Source organism: Solea solea, chromosome 4, assembly GCF_958295425.1.
Source record: "Solea solea chromosome 4, fSolSol10.1, whole genome shotgun sequence".
Classification (NCBI taxonomy): domain Eukaryota; kingdom Metazoa; phylum Chordata; class Actinopteri; order Pleuronectiformes; family Soleidae; genus Solea; species Solea solea.
The window spans coordinates 22,571,338-22,587,595 of record NC_081137.1 but is presented as its reverse complement, the minus strand read 5'-3'; the positions used below and the strand labels follow the sequence as shown (position 1 = coordinate 22,587,595).

The following is a 16,258-nucleotide window of genomic DNA, read 5'->3' as shown; positions in this document are numbered from 1 at the left end:
ACGATGGCGTAGTGGTTAGCAGTGTTGCCTCACAGCAAGAAGGTGCTGGGTTCTATCTTTCTGTGCTGAGTTTGCGTTTTTTGGTGGAAATATTACTGCGTGTGTCTATAATCTGTCAAATACCTGCGTCTTACCAAAGCACTTCCACTTTTAAAATGTTACCTAACATGATATTCAAAGCTGTAAAAAAGCTGACTTGCTTGTTCATGTAGATGCAGAATGGATATTCTTTATTAGATGATACAGCTTTAAAATATGTGCGTGTGGCATTTTTCATTCATTCATCATTTTCTCCCGGGTCCTCGCGCTGTGTCGTTCCCATTGAGCCGTTTGCCTTCTACTACATGATTGTCATTATTTGGCCTAAGTATGAGACTTAGTGACAAGTGAGAAACGTTCATTTGTGAGTTGAAGGACACGTTAAGGGCGACAGTGTTTTACTTCATTTAAGACACTTAACCCCCCCCCCCCCCATGCCCATTATGCTGCAGGAAGGTTGGAATGACGTTTTTTTTATGGCGCGATGTCCTCGTCACAAATTTCACATGTGAAGACTCTTGAGTTCCTTGAGTTCACTTGTTGATCAAGGTCACCGGTGCTGGTGATGAAGTCGCCCCTGCTGTTTCTTCTGTCGCAGCTGAAGCAACAAGTCTTTGTAGACGACTGCAGGGATGGACTTTAAGACCTGAACCAGTGCACTTGTGTTTGCATGTGTCTCCGGGGGGTGGGTTACTTAGGTTACTATAGGGCAGTATAGGACTTACATAGGAAAAGATGCAGTGCACAAGTGGAAGGAAACAACGACACTTTATCGTCGTGAATTATTATCAGCATGCTTTATATTATATTGCCACTATTATTTTATACATACCCCATTTAAAGGCAGAGTTGGAGATCCTGGAAAAAAGGTCGGATTCGCGAGCACTGACGCAGGCGCAGCATCAGTAACCTTTGGTACGTTTTGGGGACGCTAACTTTTTCGGATACTTTGATGCCAAAAAAAAAACAAATACTCTCAACAGATCACAAAGCTACTGGTCCAGTAGAAACAGAGCCACCATGGCGTCTCTCTGCAGTCCTTTCAGACAACAGCACAGACGTTCACTCTGGTCTTGGATCTCTCGGCATCAGCCTTTCGTTTGCAACCGACACCCGATGTTGGCACATTTTTCTGTCCTAACGTCGCTGCATCGATTAAAATGCCTCTAAAAAAAATAAGAAAATACCTCCACTATTATGGGAAAATTGCTTGCTTCAAGCAAAATGATCTGCCAGTGCAGCAAGAAAAAAAAAATACCTTGAAACAAGTTAAAATTAGCCAAATTCCACAAATTCAGTCCAAATTTAATGTAAATTGTGTTTATATAGTTGAAAAAAAGTAATCATTTCATGAGATTGAGAAAAAAAGGTGGAGTATAAGACATATTGTACATCATTATATCCTCCGTAAATGAGTTTTTACATATTCAAATAGTGGATACAGCAGCCGAAATGCTCTGTGTTCTAAGGGTTTTAATATCTTTCTTTCTAGTGCACGTTTATTATTTATTATCTGTATCTTTATTTGTCTTTGCTGCTGTGACAATGTAAATTTCCCCCCACTGCAGGACAAATAAAGGGCCAATCCTTCTACTATTCATCAGCAGACTTCAATTCATGATGAATCTGACAGAAGAAAATCCTATTTAGTCTAAAGATTCTGTTCTGCCATTATTCGTTTTTTAAAGTGAAACGTGATCAACAAAGCATTCACTTCCACTCAATCAATCCTTTATGTTTTATGTTTTGAATAATGAAATTAAAGAAAAAGGGGTAACGCACAACAAAAGTAGTGACAAACAATGGCAGGCAGTTGGATTTTTTTGCATCTCTCCTGGAGGCCAATTAGGTGTCTTTGCACACTGCGAAACCGCCGCATGCTGCTGTCGCGGCTATTTCAGGACTGTTCAGGAGGAGAGATGTGTGCTGTACAAACATGTCTACGACTACCACGCATGAGCCAATTCTTTCACAAACAGGAGACTCTCGCTGGTGTCTGTGTGTGAATCAGTAGACTTTTCTCACCTGGGCGAGATAACATTTGAATGTTTGCAAAATAAAATGGGTTTTGCATCCATGAAAATGCAGCATTTGCATACATTATCTTTTGCATTGCAAGGGGGCGTGTCTGTGTGCATTGTCACGATAGTAAAGACATGTGCGCCCTAAAGGAACCGGAAACACTGTACATCACTTGGCACTATAATAAAAAAATAACAATAAGATAATGTTAATGATTTAGCCCCATATTAGAAGAATTTTAAATTATATGACCAAATAAAGTATGACACTCCATAGAGTTGAATATTAAACAGAATCCTGTTTAATCCAAAATGATCATGCAAAGCAAACAAAACATGATTTAATACAAGTAATATCTATATTTAGCCCTGTGGCAGTCGTAGTGGAAATGTTGTTACTACCACTGCGGCCGCCTCAGGCACTCCCTTTTCCCCTCCTCCATATATTCTCTTTTATTTGTATGTAACCAGCTGCACTCTCTCTCTCTCTCTCTCTCCCCCTCTCTCTCACACACACACACACCCGGATCTGCAGCGGTGTCAGTAGGTTACAGCGTCGTCGGTCTATATTTAGAAGTGGTCAAGCAAAGTTTCTCCCTTTTCTCTCTTTCAAATCACTAATAACCCACTGGAGGATTCAACACCTGTGAAGTCTTATTTTAAAATGACTCTTTTTTGAATTAGCCGCTGGACTTGAAAGACAAACCAGGGTTTTAATAATGAAAAATTATAGAACATTATAGAAGCTGTGGTGGTGTCTGCATGTGTGATCTGATCAGTGGTTGATCTGTTTACACAGTCACATTATGGCGTAAATGACTAGTTATGGTTAACGTTAGAGTTAAAGTCTCCAGGAAATTAATGTAACGTTAATGCAACGTCCTCTGAAGTCATCAGAAAACTGTTCAGTTACAACAACTCTACTGGAATATGAAACAAAAAGATATGGATATAAGGATATTTATTCTAATTAACTCTTATGTTAAAACGTAGAGTTTATACAGACGTTATAAGAATGTGCAGTGTAGCGTGAGTGTCTTATATCAGCACAACCTCGGCAGTCTGATAAAAGTACTTAAAATGGTTCGCTTGGCTCGATTTTTATTCTCCAAAAAACAAAAGAGAAACGGATTATTGCTAATTTATATCACTACTATATCACTTTATATCAACAATGCGATATATATTAATGAATCATAACTTTGACTCAACAGCACATAAGAAGACGAGATCAATGCCACGTGAGCACTAAGGGTTAAATCAAAAATAATCAAAAAATAATCAAAGTGCATGACATTAAAACGGTACGCAATATTAGCATTTGTTTCTCCTTGTAATAAGACAAACATTAGGTCATATACGAGCCATCTCACAGTGCCTTTAACAGAAGACAAAAGAACTATCGATGCTATCCAACCCATCAGACGCCTGTTTTTTCTCAGTGTTTCTGGTGGAACCACAGCTTGGGCCCACTGTGAAGTCGGTTATGGGCCACATTTGATATGATATAAGACACATAAGACACATAAGATAAGATAATATCTTATCTTATCTTATCTTATCTTAAATGAATGTATTGTTGTAATAGAGGTAGAATAAGGTTTTATTAATTACTAATAAAGAGCTAGTATGCTACTTCTGTGCATGTTAGTAGGAGCCTAGTTCATGGTGAATATGTGGACCTTAATATAATGATTTTTGATTTATTTTTTTGTTTATTTACTGAAATGTCATCGTTTGCTACTTCCCGCTCTGGTGTCAAGGTTTTTTTTTCTTTCAAACCCACAGTTGTTTGTTGTATATAGTATTTTAAATGTACGGACAATTCTTTTTTTGTCTAATTTGATCACATTTTATCAGACAATAAATATTTTTGCCCACTCAATGTGACAGCTACTGTAAAAATAAGGAAATAATGATTAACGTCTGATAAAATGTGATCAAATTAGGCAAATATTGTCTGCCCAGAGAAGCGCGGGGCGTCGCAAACGATGACATTTTTTAGTAAATGAACAAAAAAAGAATGATTTCAATTCAAAGTTTTAATCATAAAATAAAAAATATTGTTGAAAAAAGTTATTCTTAAACTCTTGGAGGGAATCTTGATTGACTTTTTTTTAGTTCAGATTTCAGGAATCATGAATTCAACGATGTGTTTTGTCACATCGTCATTAATCAGAACCACAATTGGGTAAAAACAGAGATGATATCAGCACAGAACAAAAAGGGATTACTTCCTGTACAATTTTGGTAAATGTAATGTCACAAAAAAAGTTGCTCTCTCTCCCACTGCTCACATCTTCTTACTAGAAGTGGAGTTTCTCACACACACACACACACACGGTCATTGTTGACCTGCTGAACCGACACGTGATGACACATCGTAACACGATGACTGACACGTTCTGTGACAAACCACTATCTGTGGCGTCGTGTTTTATTTTCACAACATTGATCCTCTTTTTTTGGTGGTGTCCCCGCTCTTCTGAACTAACTGGCAATCTCGATGGGGAATTAGAGCCACTCAAGTGCCGGGAACTGACGATGAATAATAACAACTACTTAGTGGTTTTTGGAACATCACCAAACTGCCTGTTAGCATTTATTATCATCATCAAAGCTCATTCCAGGATCAATTCTCAGACTCAGACTCATCCACGGTGCTCTACGCCGAGCTGTGTTGTCCCGCACTGGGGAAATTTACAATGTTACAGCAGCAAAGACAGTAAAGATAATAAATAATAAACATGCATTACCAAAAAATGTACAATATATAAAGATATTAACTCTAAAACTATTAAAGAAAATGAGTTAAAATAGAATGTAGAATGTACATTATAGACAGTACTTTTACAGTTTACAGTCAATAAGTGATAATTAGGAGTTAATAGCAGGTAGAATAAGGTTAATAATCACTAATAAGGGTAGTTTATGGTGAATATGTGGACCTTAATATGAAGTGTTAGCAAAAATATGTATTGTTTGTTTATTGTCACCGTTTCTCTTCACCCTCCTGCTGCCTTGTGTGGGTCAGTGTTGTGACACTGTTCCCCCTAGCTGTGGGATATGGAGGAAGCAGGAGGGTCCCCCCCACACACACACACACACACACGCACATGCACACATCTGAGGCTGTAGAAACACTGACTTCCTCTTCTCACATCTTATTTTGGGGACAGGCACTCTTGTGAAACTTAATCCTAAAAAAAAAAAAAAAACTCCTGTGTGTGTGTGTGTGTACAGTGTGTGTGTGATTCGGACCGACCACAGGCTGCAGCAGTACCAGCAGGAGGCCATGTGTCATTTTGCTGTGTCTGACTCATTTCCTTAAGGAGTAAAGGAAACCCTTCAGTCTTCCTCACTCCCCCTCAACCTTTTTGAAGAAATAAAGGATGTACTGCATTTAAGGTGTTTTATCACACACACACACAAGGCTGATAGAAAGTGTGTGAGGCACCAAGCGTGAGAAATGTGTGTGTAACAAGTATGAGGAAGTGGCGGCGAGTGCTCCTCGCCACTTCCTTTGCCCTCAAATGTTAGCTGTCATGAGGTGAAGGAAGCGCATGCTCGCTCGCTGATGTCTGACATCGATGTCACTGTGAAACACGTGGTCGTGGAGCACATGAGCACACGTGTACAGGTTTGAGATGGGTTGCTGTGCTTTGCACCACACTTTAAAAAAAGAAAGGCCACTCCAAAAATAAGCAAAAAACAGGTGAAAATTCTCTTTGTAAGATTTCTTGAATTAAGACGTTATATTTAAGCCTTACAAGATAAGGACGGTCTTGAAATAAGCTGGGAAAACTCATTTTTAGCTGTAGTTTTACTAGTATGGTGATTTTTTGTGTCTCATTATAAGCTTGTGATGCTCAAAAATAGTATTTAGCATATTTTTTTGTCATCCTGTTTGTTTCAAGTGTATTTAACTAATTTAACTCAAGCAGATTTGTTGTCTCAATTCTAGTGAAGTCTATTTTTTGAAACAAGATGATTCGATTCGTCTTTTCCAAATAACACGGCAGCTGTAAAACATTATGACGTGTCAAAAAAGCTTGTTTCTTCTGAGCTGTGACTGATAAACAAGATGTTTTCAACCCAGTTCCACTTAACACGATATTCAAGAAGCACTGTCTGGAAACAAGCTCCTTTATTTCACTTAAATCGGACTCTTTAGGTGAGTTTGTCACCTAAAATACCAAAATAAACTTGGCGAGAGTTTGAGGTTTTGCAGTGGCACGAGTGGTTTGTTGAGTTTTAGTGCGATGGGATAAAAAGATAAAGAAGAACAAACTGGACGGTTTTACCGGGTGTGGAAGTGAAAGTTTCACAGTTTCTTTTCCCATCATTCACGTTGGTCAGTTTAATCCTTACTGCTGCAGATCAGTGTCAGGAGCCTTTTTCTTTCTATCCTTTTGTTTTGGGGAACTGGAAAACCACTAACTATAGACATATGTGGCTTTTATGGTCTGAGTGTCTTCCACTTGCAAAATTTCATAAATTTACAACTCAATGGGACACAATTCTTGTGCCATTTCAGACAAATGTTTAGGTCATGTACTAAATCATTCCCCATGGTTTGAAGCCTTTTTCATCATTAAAACAAGTTTTCTGACTGTTTTAGCTTCTTAAATGTGACTATTTTCTCCATTTCTTGGCTCCAATATAACAAAGAAATCATTAAAAGTGAATCAGTTTGGTTTGTAGACAAAAACAAGACATAATTCCCAGGTTTGACAAACACTGGATCGACGTTTTTTGGACCAAACGATGACTCGATTAATCGAGAAAATAATAAGGTGTTGATTTAATCATTGGCTCAGATTCTCTTGTAACTCTGCACACAAAAGTTTGGTCAGAAATCCAGAAATCAACAACTGTCCGTTGTCCCCACAGAGCTGAGTTCCACCCTGATGGAGAAGATGCAGGCCCAGGAGATGATGAGCGGCCTGAGGATACCAGAGATGGACGACATCGGCCGGTTCTTCCACTCGTTGCCGACCTCGACGCTGGTGGGCATCGGCGCGCTGACCGCCGTGCTGGCTTACTGGCTGGCCACCAGGCCCCGCCCCATCACGCCACCCTGCAGCCTCCTGCACCAGTCTGAGGAGGTGCCGGTAAGACGGGGGAGCAAGCACTGGTGCACTGAAAATAAATAAGCGTAAATCAGGGGGTAAATCAGTTTGAAAACACACTTTGATCCTGTTAAAAAAAACACAAGACCTTTTATCAGCCCAGCACGTCACATTTTTTCACATTTACTCGTTTGTTATGACACTCGTGTTGTGGCTCTGTTGTTGTTGGCAACGTTGTTGTTGTTGGCCACTCACAACCTGTGGTTCCAGTGGAGTAAAAACTACTGTATAATATTTGTAGTGGACAAAATAGGTGGATTATTATTTCTTTTTAGAAGTAGGAATATTATTATTCCTGTCAGACACACATTACCAAGGTGCTGTGGTAACAATGGAACACCTTCTTCTTTGTGGTGGAGAAGAATCACAATCAGAATCAGGTGTTTATTACATCATTACGTTCTCTCTCTCTCTTTCTCTCTCTTTATTTTGTCTGTGCATCAGCATGAAGACGGAGGTCGCAGGTCCATGATGGGCGACCGGTCCAAGCTGCTGACTCATTACCACGACGACGCCAGGACCATGTACGAAGTTTTCCAGAGAGGCCTCCACATATCTGGTGGGTAAAAATACTGTGTGACGTGACAGAGTGAAGACTCTTTAGTAAGATGATGATTATTACTGTTTTGTATGTAAATGTAAATAAATAAAAACCTTGACTGAATGATTTGATATCCTTGAATAACATTATGTGAACATGTCAGCCAAATGTAGATAAAATACAATCCTTTAAGAGACTTTGTCTATTATTCCTTTTCAGTTCAGTGAAGAAATACTGTGTATAAAGACAAAAAAAAGGCCGATATAGATTTAAAAGCATGCAAAACCTTATTTTAATGATGTTTAGATGCTAAAAACCATGAGTCTGGCATTCAAATCTTTGTATTTTCCTGCTGGTTTGTACACCTACATCTCGTTCCTGTGACCCTGCTCTGTTTCCTGTCTTTGACACTAAAAGCCTGTCGCACACCTCTCAACAGGCGACGGACCGTGTTTAGGCTCCCGACTCCCAAACCAGCCTTACAAATGGATCTCCTACAAAGAGGTCAGTGCCACTCAGAGGACTTCTTCTTCTTCTTCTTATCTCTGTCTTGTACTGACGACAGGTGCAGTTCACGTGGAAGAGAAAAGACTTAAGTGTAGAGGAGGAGGAGGAGGAGGAGTGACAGAGTATCACAGACAAAGCCGACCATGTGCTTCCTAGGATGGAAACTAAAATTGTGAATCTAAATCCTAATACTTAGTCTTACAAGAAGAAGAAGCTCATTTACGTAGGGTACAAATCGCAAAAAAAGGACGCCAAGATTCCAAAATTGCCGACTGCCTGTTGAGTTGAGGCCTTGGTTACGGTCGACTTTTTATTTATACTTTTACCATATTTTGGGGAAATTTGGTGGAGCTCAATTTTGCCCCTGAGCCGTTGCGGCCCCTGCCATTCGTGGGTCGGGGCCCGAATGAAACAATCTAACCTAACCGGGATGCAAAGGAGTTTATTTAACAGAGTCAAATTCAACATAACTCGCATGTGACACATGTGTTTGGAAATCTGTTGTGGGCGTGTGAGTGGGCAGGATTACAGTCTGTTAGCAGCTCCTGGATCAGGTTTTAGGTTCCAGTGAATTTCTAAACAATAGAGATAAACTGACATGTGTTGAAGTGGTTGGCGGGGAATTTTAGTTGTATGTGAATGAGGATGTTGCCCTGAAGCAAAGTATGAGGACGTATTTGTTTTACATGGCACAGTGGGTGAGAGTGTTAGTTGCTTTTTCCCTGGAAAAGCATGAAGTGTCTGGACCTGTTTAGCGACTCATTCAGGGAGAATTTAAGTGTGTGTGTGTGTGTGTGTGTGTGTGTGTGTGTGGTAGGTGACGGCCCGGGCTGAGCATCTGGGCTCCGGCCTGCTGCACCAAGGCTGCGAGCCCAACGACAGCCAGTTCATCGGAGTTTTTGCCCAAAACAGGCCAGAGGTGACTCTCGTTCGTTAACACTATATATATAAAAAAAAATTGAAATAAAAGGTGAATTAAACAATGTTTTTGAAATGATTTGAAATGATTATAGTGGATCATCTCAGAACTCGCTTGCTACACCTACTCCATGGTGGTGGTTCCCCTTTATGACACTCTGGGCCCAGACGCCATACGGTTCATCATCAATACTGGTAAGAACACACACACACACACACACACACTGAAATAATCCTCACCTGATTTAAAGAATAAACCCACGAACGCTGCAGCAAAAATGACTTTGTGACACTGAGAAATCACAAGATCGTCATCATTAATACGCGACGTATTTATAACCTGCCGACTAGAACCTTATTTAAAGATATAATATGGAAAATGTTTGCATTAAAATGTCTAGGGTCGCAAATCGATTAAAGAAAATTAACAATTCGCACAATTTTCTGTAATTAATCGCAAAAATATAGACCTGAAGCTTATAAAGAGATATTTCTTGATATAAAATCATGGAATGAATGTAGAATCAAAACAAAAAGCATATTTAAATTCATTTCTTTAAACTTTAAGAACAGTTTCTCTCCTGTGAAGCACAAATTGGGCACCAAAAGGAGGAGGAAATATAGACTTTTATTTTTTAGATTTTATTGTGTGTATTTGTCACTGATGGATCAACAACTCCCACGATTCCATGCTTCTCCACAATGCCCTTTTCTTTACACACTGTGCATTTAATGATAGAAAAATGAAAATGAACAGTGCTTATACTAGCAGATTGCCCTGAAATGTAGTCAAATTTGATTTGAACTCAATTGAACTGTTTTTGTCTCGTTTTTCTTTCTTTTTTCTTTCTCATTTTTTTGCCAATAATCACACAAGGGGGCGTGTGCTCTTGTGTGCTTGTGTCGTTGCAGCCGACATCTCCACGGTCATCTGCGACAAAGCCGAGAAGGCGCAGGTGCTAATAGACAACGTGGAGAGGAAGGAGACGCCGGGCCTGCGGCGGATCATCCTCATGGACGCCTTTGACTCGGCGCTGCTGGAGCACGGCAGGGGCTGCAGCGTCCACGTGCAGGCCTTACACGAACTGGAGGTGGGAGAAAACTTTAATAACGATGTAAAGAATGTGCAGAATGAAACGTCATCTGTGCCTTGTTGGGTTTTTATTTTATTGTACATATGACAATAAAGACGACATAATAAACTCCTTGTGTGGAGATGGAGAGCTGGATACTGCTGCGCTGAGTCACTTGAACATTACTGTCATTTTTCTGTGATGACGATGACATGACAGACGCCCAGTTTATGAGAATTCAGCTGACTTGTTGCAAATGCTGCTGCTGCTGAAATCGTCCACAAACGCAGGCACTGATGTTGTTTTTCTGAATGATGAGACTCTGAGCGTGTTTATTCTCCACTGAAAACACAGAAAACTCACTGGTGTGATTTAAATGTCACTCATCTTTATTGTTGTAACTTTCTCACAGGCTCTGGGCAGAGAACACTACAGAAAACCTATAGTAAGTGCTCATTCTCGGGACGTCAAAGCTCTGTAAATGCAGCACAACATTTAAGAAACGATAAAGAAGTGGAGGAAAAAAAATAAAAAAGGAGCTCATTATGTCATTTCTCATCTCTTCTCCACAGCCGCCGGCACCAGACGACCTATCCATTGTATGTTTCACCAGTGGAACCACAGGTATTTACTGCGTACACTGTGAATACTACAACAAAAATGTTTTTGTTTTATTTCTGGCTGCTACTGAGAAATGTAAAAATAAATAGAGTGCGGAGTGTGTAACGGTACTGAATTTGGTTCCCGTACAACAGTGGTGCCCCGACCTTTGACAAAGAGTATAAAGGGTTTTATTTTGTGTCTCAAAATACAGTAAGGCTTTTTATATTTTATATAAATGTATTTATAAAAAAGCACATTTAAAAATAACAAAGTTGACCAAAGTGCTGTACAGTTAGACATAAAACAACATAAGACAACACTAAGACCAACTTACAACCAACAGAACATGAAAATAATAGATGGATTAAAATAAGCAACTCTCATGCCGAGCCAAAAGCCAAGGAATAAAAGTGCATTTGAGGTTTGATTTAAAAACTGGCAGAGTGGGGGACAGCCGAACATGTGGCGGCAGAGCGTTCCAGAGCTTTGGAGCTGCAACTGCAAAGGCTCTGTCCCCCCTAAGATTTATAGTCTAGACCTCGGGACAGCCAAGAAGCAGCTGCTTGGATAAATGAAGGGGTTTTAAAAGGTCTATGAGATACTGCAGAGATTGCCCGTGCAATGATTCATATGTTAAATCTTCAAATCAATCCTAAAACGCACAGCATGCACTTTTGCACACGTTTCCCCTGAAGTTTCCTGCGCTTAAGTGCTGTCAGGAAAAGATGCAAATCTGGATGCCAACTTTTCCATTGTGATTTAATCCATGCATCCATTTTCTACCACTTTATCCTCCAATTTCCAATTTCCCTCATCCCCATATTGCATGTTTTTGGACTGAAAACTCACGCACACGCGGGGGAGAACATGCAAACTCTCTTCTAGCTTGTTCTTCTTGCTGCAAAGGTAGGAGTGCACACCGCTGCACCAACCGCAAGGCCCATTGTGATTTAGTACCTCATATAAATCATAATCACTCTTAATCACAAGTGGAATCTGTTGCCTGTGGGTTCTCATCATTCTGTCTCCTGAGCTTTGAGCGTGTGCTTTATATCAGCGAATCCACCTCTGCCATCCTCTGTATCTTTAAAAATGAGCCTGTCCCCCTTTTTTAAGGATGATTCTGACCAGCACAGATTTCCGTATTTATAAATGCTGCCAATTATGAACGTGTTGCATGGTGATATCAGCTCACTGGAGCTCTTGTTATGTGTCAAGTGTAAGCGGCTGCTCATTTATGGGACGTCAGACGTGTGGGCAGGTCACAATATTCCATTCACATCACAGGCAAAAGTGGATTTGATTAAATATTTGAACCTTTATTAGCTGACAGTGTGGACAAGACGTGTGACGCAGTTCTTCTAGACATAAACTGTTGAGTGGAATTTCTATTTCAGGCCAAAGGAGTGTCATTATTTGCCTTTTTGCAGCGCAGGATGATTTATGACGCTCGCTTTATTTAGCACGCTTATTTTGATGTGTTTGTTGTTTGTTTTTAATGATATTGAGCCTTGGATGACTCACTGAGTCTGTGACGACTTCAATAGTGTTCAGAGTCCACTGTGTGTGATACATAAGATAAACAAGGTGAAATATTATTCATAATAAAGCACCTGCAAAAGCAACATGGTGCGGCACAGTGACATGAAAATCCATAAAAAGACAATAAAACAATTATAAATCGACAGCATCTCACACTGGAGGGAGCAAACAATACTGTTCATACTCTTTCAAAAGCATGCACTGTTTTATGACCACATGTGTGCAACAGAAATGCTTCAGGTTGGGCACATTTTAGCTCATTACCAGAGTCATAATTCCTGGAAATGTCATGATTCTAAGAACAGACAGGAAGTGGAGTGATAAGAGAATTGAGCTCATCCTCTCCGTTAAACTCCGGCTTGTTCTGACACGGTTGGTAGCGGCACATTTATCAATGTGTAGTAAGTTGTCTCACTCCGACAGGACAGCGACCAGCAAACACGGAAACCAAAAGCAGGTCATGTGAGGACACTGGTGTCAGATATCAGGCAGCACCAACTGCTGCTACATGCTCCACTACATTTCCTGCAAACGCCGCCCCCTGCTGTCACTGAGTGAGACCTGCTGCTGCCGCTGCCCCCACAAACACACAATGGTCACATTTCCTCACACTCAGCTCTCTGTGTGTGTGTTTTTGTTTTTTGTGTGAGGATTTACTCAAATCTAAAAAAGGGTCAGATGACGGCGTCACACAGTCTTTACGTAACAGGCTTTGCTTCAGAAATCAAGTGACATACAGTAACAGAGTTGTGTTATTCTGCTTTTTTTAGTCACTTTTAGTAGATTTTTTTTTAAGAAATCCCCACTTTCAATACCTTATAGCAGGGGTGTCAAACGTACAGCCCGTGGGCCAGAACCGGCCCACCAGAGGGTCCAATCTGGCCCGCATGATGATTTTTTTTGATAAAAATTTCTATAAAATGCTATATTTATCAGTTTGAGATACATGTGAGTAAATATTTTGTGCCTTTGTAGTTGTAATGCACATGTGTAAACTTATTTTTCTCATTTTTCTTTTTTTTGTTGATAGTTTGTTTTGTAAGAAAGAAATCTAAAATTTCTCTATATGTTATTATGCTATTATTTTACTGGTTCGGCCCACTTGAGATCAAATTTTGCCTTATGTGGCCCTGGAAGTGAAATGAGTTTGACACCCCTGCCTTATAGGATTAACTTAGTGTAACATGAATTATGGAAATAAGGATTTAGGGTGTGATAACTTTAGAGGAAATGAACCGAATAACCACATTTGGAAGAGCCACAAACATTATAAAAACGGACCAAATGAATGCCAGCTGTACCTGTGTGTCAGGTTAAACTTAATTGTAAGTTCAGCAGGTTTTTAGTGTGTCTCTAAAGGTCAGATTCCCCTTTGTCAGCCAACCTTGAGTGCAGGGTTTTTTTAAGGGCAATTTCACTTCTCTAACTTGGTGTTTTCTCTGTCTGCCCACACAGGAAATCCAAAGGGAGTCATGCTCACCCATGGGAACGTGGTAGCCGATTTCTCAGGCTTCCTCAAGGTCACAGATGTAAGAGGGAACCTTTGCACAGTTTTTCATTTTATTTTTATTATTTTTTTTAATCCTGTGTAGCTTCTCCTTTTCATTTAAACGGTGAATATTGCATTGTTCTTTCTTTCCCCTGCAGAAAGTCATTTTCCCAAACCAAGACGATTGCCTCATTTCCTTCCTGCCACTGGCTCACATGTTCGAGCGCCTCATCGAGGTAATTGTGCCCTGAATCTTAAAAATAGAACATTCATAAAATCTGTTTGTGATTTTCATGCCGCTAAGGCAGCAGCGGGGGGAGCAGGCGTGACTCAGGCAGTGGGTGTTAAGGAATGAAAGGGCGATACTATCTCCTCCGCCTCTTTCTTTCCTGTTCCATGTTGCGTCCAACTCTCGGGATGAATGTCACGTCTGCCTTTTATAGCCACATCACACACACACACACACACACACACACACTCATGCAGATGACCTTCAGTCTATACACAAAACGTTGTGAGAAATCAGGTTAGGACTGTAACCCTGATCCTGATAACATAATTTACAGCAAGTTTCCTGTAAAAACTGAGCTTACCTGAAGCAGATGTTTTGTTTTCTCACATATTTCTGTATGGTGTATTTTGTCAATTTTTCCACTGAGTTGAGTTTTGACTAAATGTTGACAATGAATGCAACTTTTAGCCGTCAGACACCAGGTCAATGGATAAGAGCCAGTGAAGCTGAAAGCGGGGCAATCAAGCAAGTCTTTGATTTGATTACACAAGTTTTAAAATGACAGATTTTTGACCACACTATAATTACTTAACATGCACAGCACACGGGTGCATGCAGTGGTGTAATGGAACAAAGTACAAATACTGTACTTAAGTGAAAAGACTTTGTTATTTATAATTCTAGCAAAAAATGAAAATATGTACTAGTGTAATTTACTTGAATTCAGTCTATTTATCTAATCACACCATTTTTTGGACTTATTTACTCATTAAGGCTGAAGATACTTAAGATAATTTGATTTAACCAGCGCCATCTTCTTGCTGCAGATCATTTTGCTTGAAACGAGTCATTTCCCCCAATAGTGGTTATATTTTCTTGTTTTTTTTAGAGGCATTTTAGACTAACAGAGCCAGGATTTGAACCCACAACCTTGCAGTTGAAAGACAACTCAATCCTAACTTCTAAAACTTGATCAGAAAATGACTTTTGATACTTAAGTAGAGTAAATGTCTTATACTTTCAGACTTTTTACTTAAGTAATATTATGAAAAAGTGACTTCTATTCAGACTAAGTGCATCACTGAGCAGCAATGACAGCAATGTTAATATCTTATCTCAGTCAAAGGAGGAAGGAAAGTGACCAGACCGTGTCTCTCTGTGTCCTCACATGGCTTCAGAGACACAGAGTGACACATTTACAACTGTCTGTGAAAGTGTCACAATCTGTAACCACAGACCCTCATGTCACTTTGTATTAGTCACCAAAGGTCTTCAAAGTTGCAGCAATGAGTTAACACTGTGTTTCTGTTGAGTATTAGGAGCAGTGATGAAGTACAGTGACAGGTGCTTACCCTCTGAGGTGCTTGTCCTTGAATGTTTTAATTTACTGCACACCTTATCAGTGTGAAATATTCATTTTCTTCTCCTCTGCATGTATCTGACATTTCAAGGTCAGACTGAGACTTTTTACGTGTTGTGTTTAAAGATTTTGAGCCTTCTAAAAAGAGAGCAAATGTACTTTCTTTCATATAATCAGAAAAATAATAGAAGGAAGCAAGGAGGAAGGAGTAGTTTGCAAAAGACTAGGAAAACCTGGTTGTTATGTGATTATAACATACTTTGTATCATAGAATGGTGGAATGTGATTTTTTTTATAACATTAATATTGTTTTTCTATTGTTTTGCATTGGTTAACTGGTGAACATAAGTATTTTGTGCTGCGTGTTAGTGTGAGACCTTCCCTCCGTGGTTTATTCCATAGGTCAGATATGTGAGAGTTTCCAGATGTTGCTTATAAATCTGTCATGAGTCTCTATCAGTTCAGCGGACAGGACAAATCGTTCCTCTGTTCCCTTCGGTTATGTAAAAAGGGAGATTCATGAAGAATCGTGAAGGACATTGGGCAGTTTTTATTATACACTAATGTGTGCTGCAGGGTTTGTTCATGTCATTTTCTACCAAACTGTAATGAAAGAAGCTTCTACCTCAGCAGTTACATGCAGCGTGTTAATCTACAATGTCATATATTATGTAAGTGGCAGCTGGTAGAGACGTCATCCCGTAAGAATTTGAACTCCTCTTTTGAAACCGTTGAGATTTGCAACGTTGACCTTTTTTTGCAATAGGAAATTTTCACACACGTCGCCTGCAAGCAGCCACA

At 39.7% G+C, this 16,258-nt stretch overlaps 1 protein-coding gene across 2 annotated transcripts in view; it reads left to right on the top strand.

The window, feature by feature from the left end:
* Window positions 1-16,258, top strand: part of acsl6 (acyl-CoA synthetase long chain family member 6) — a 30,428-nt gene that overhangs the window by 5,555 nt on the left and 8,615 nt on the right. For both annotated transcript variants that reach the window (XM_058627734.1, XM_058627735.1), the window contains exons 2-11: window positions 6,954-7,174; window positions 7,637-7,751; window positions 8,173-8,237; window positions 9,058-9,159; window positions 9,254-9,353; window positions 10,071-10,249; window positions 10,644-10,676; window positions 10,804-10,855; window positions 13,832-13,905; window positions 14,024-14,101. In XM_058627734.1, coding sequence (XP_058483717.1) covers window positions 6,954-7,174; window positions 7,637-7,751; window positions 8,173-8,237; window positions 9,058-9,159; window positions 9,254-9,353; window positions 10,071-10,249; window positions 10,644-10,676; window positions 10,804-10,855; window positions 13,832-13,905; window positions 14,024-14,101 — 1,019 coding nt within the window. The remainder of the gene's footprint in view (window positions 1-6,953; window positions 7,175-7,636; window positions 7,752-8,172; window positions 8,238-9,057; window positions 9,160-9,253; window positions 9,354-10,070; window positions 10,250-10,643; window positions 10,677-10,803; window positions 10,856-13,831; window positions 13,906-14,023; window positions 14,102-16,258) is intronic.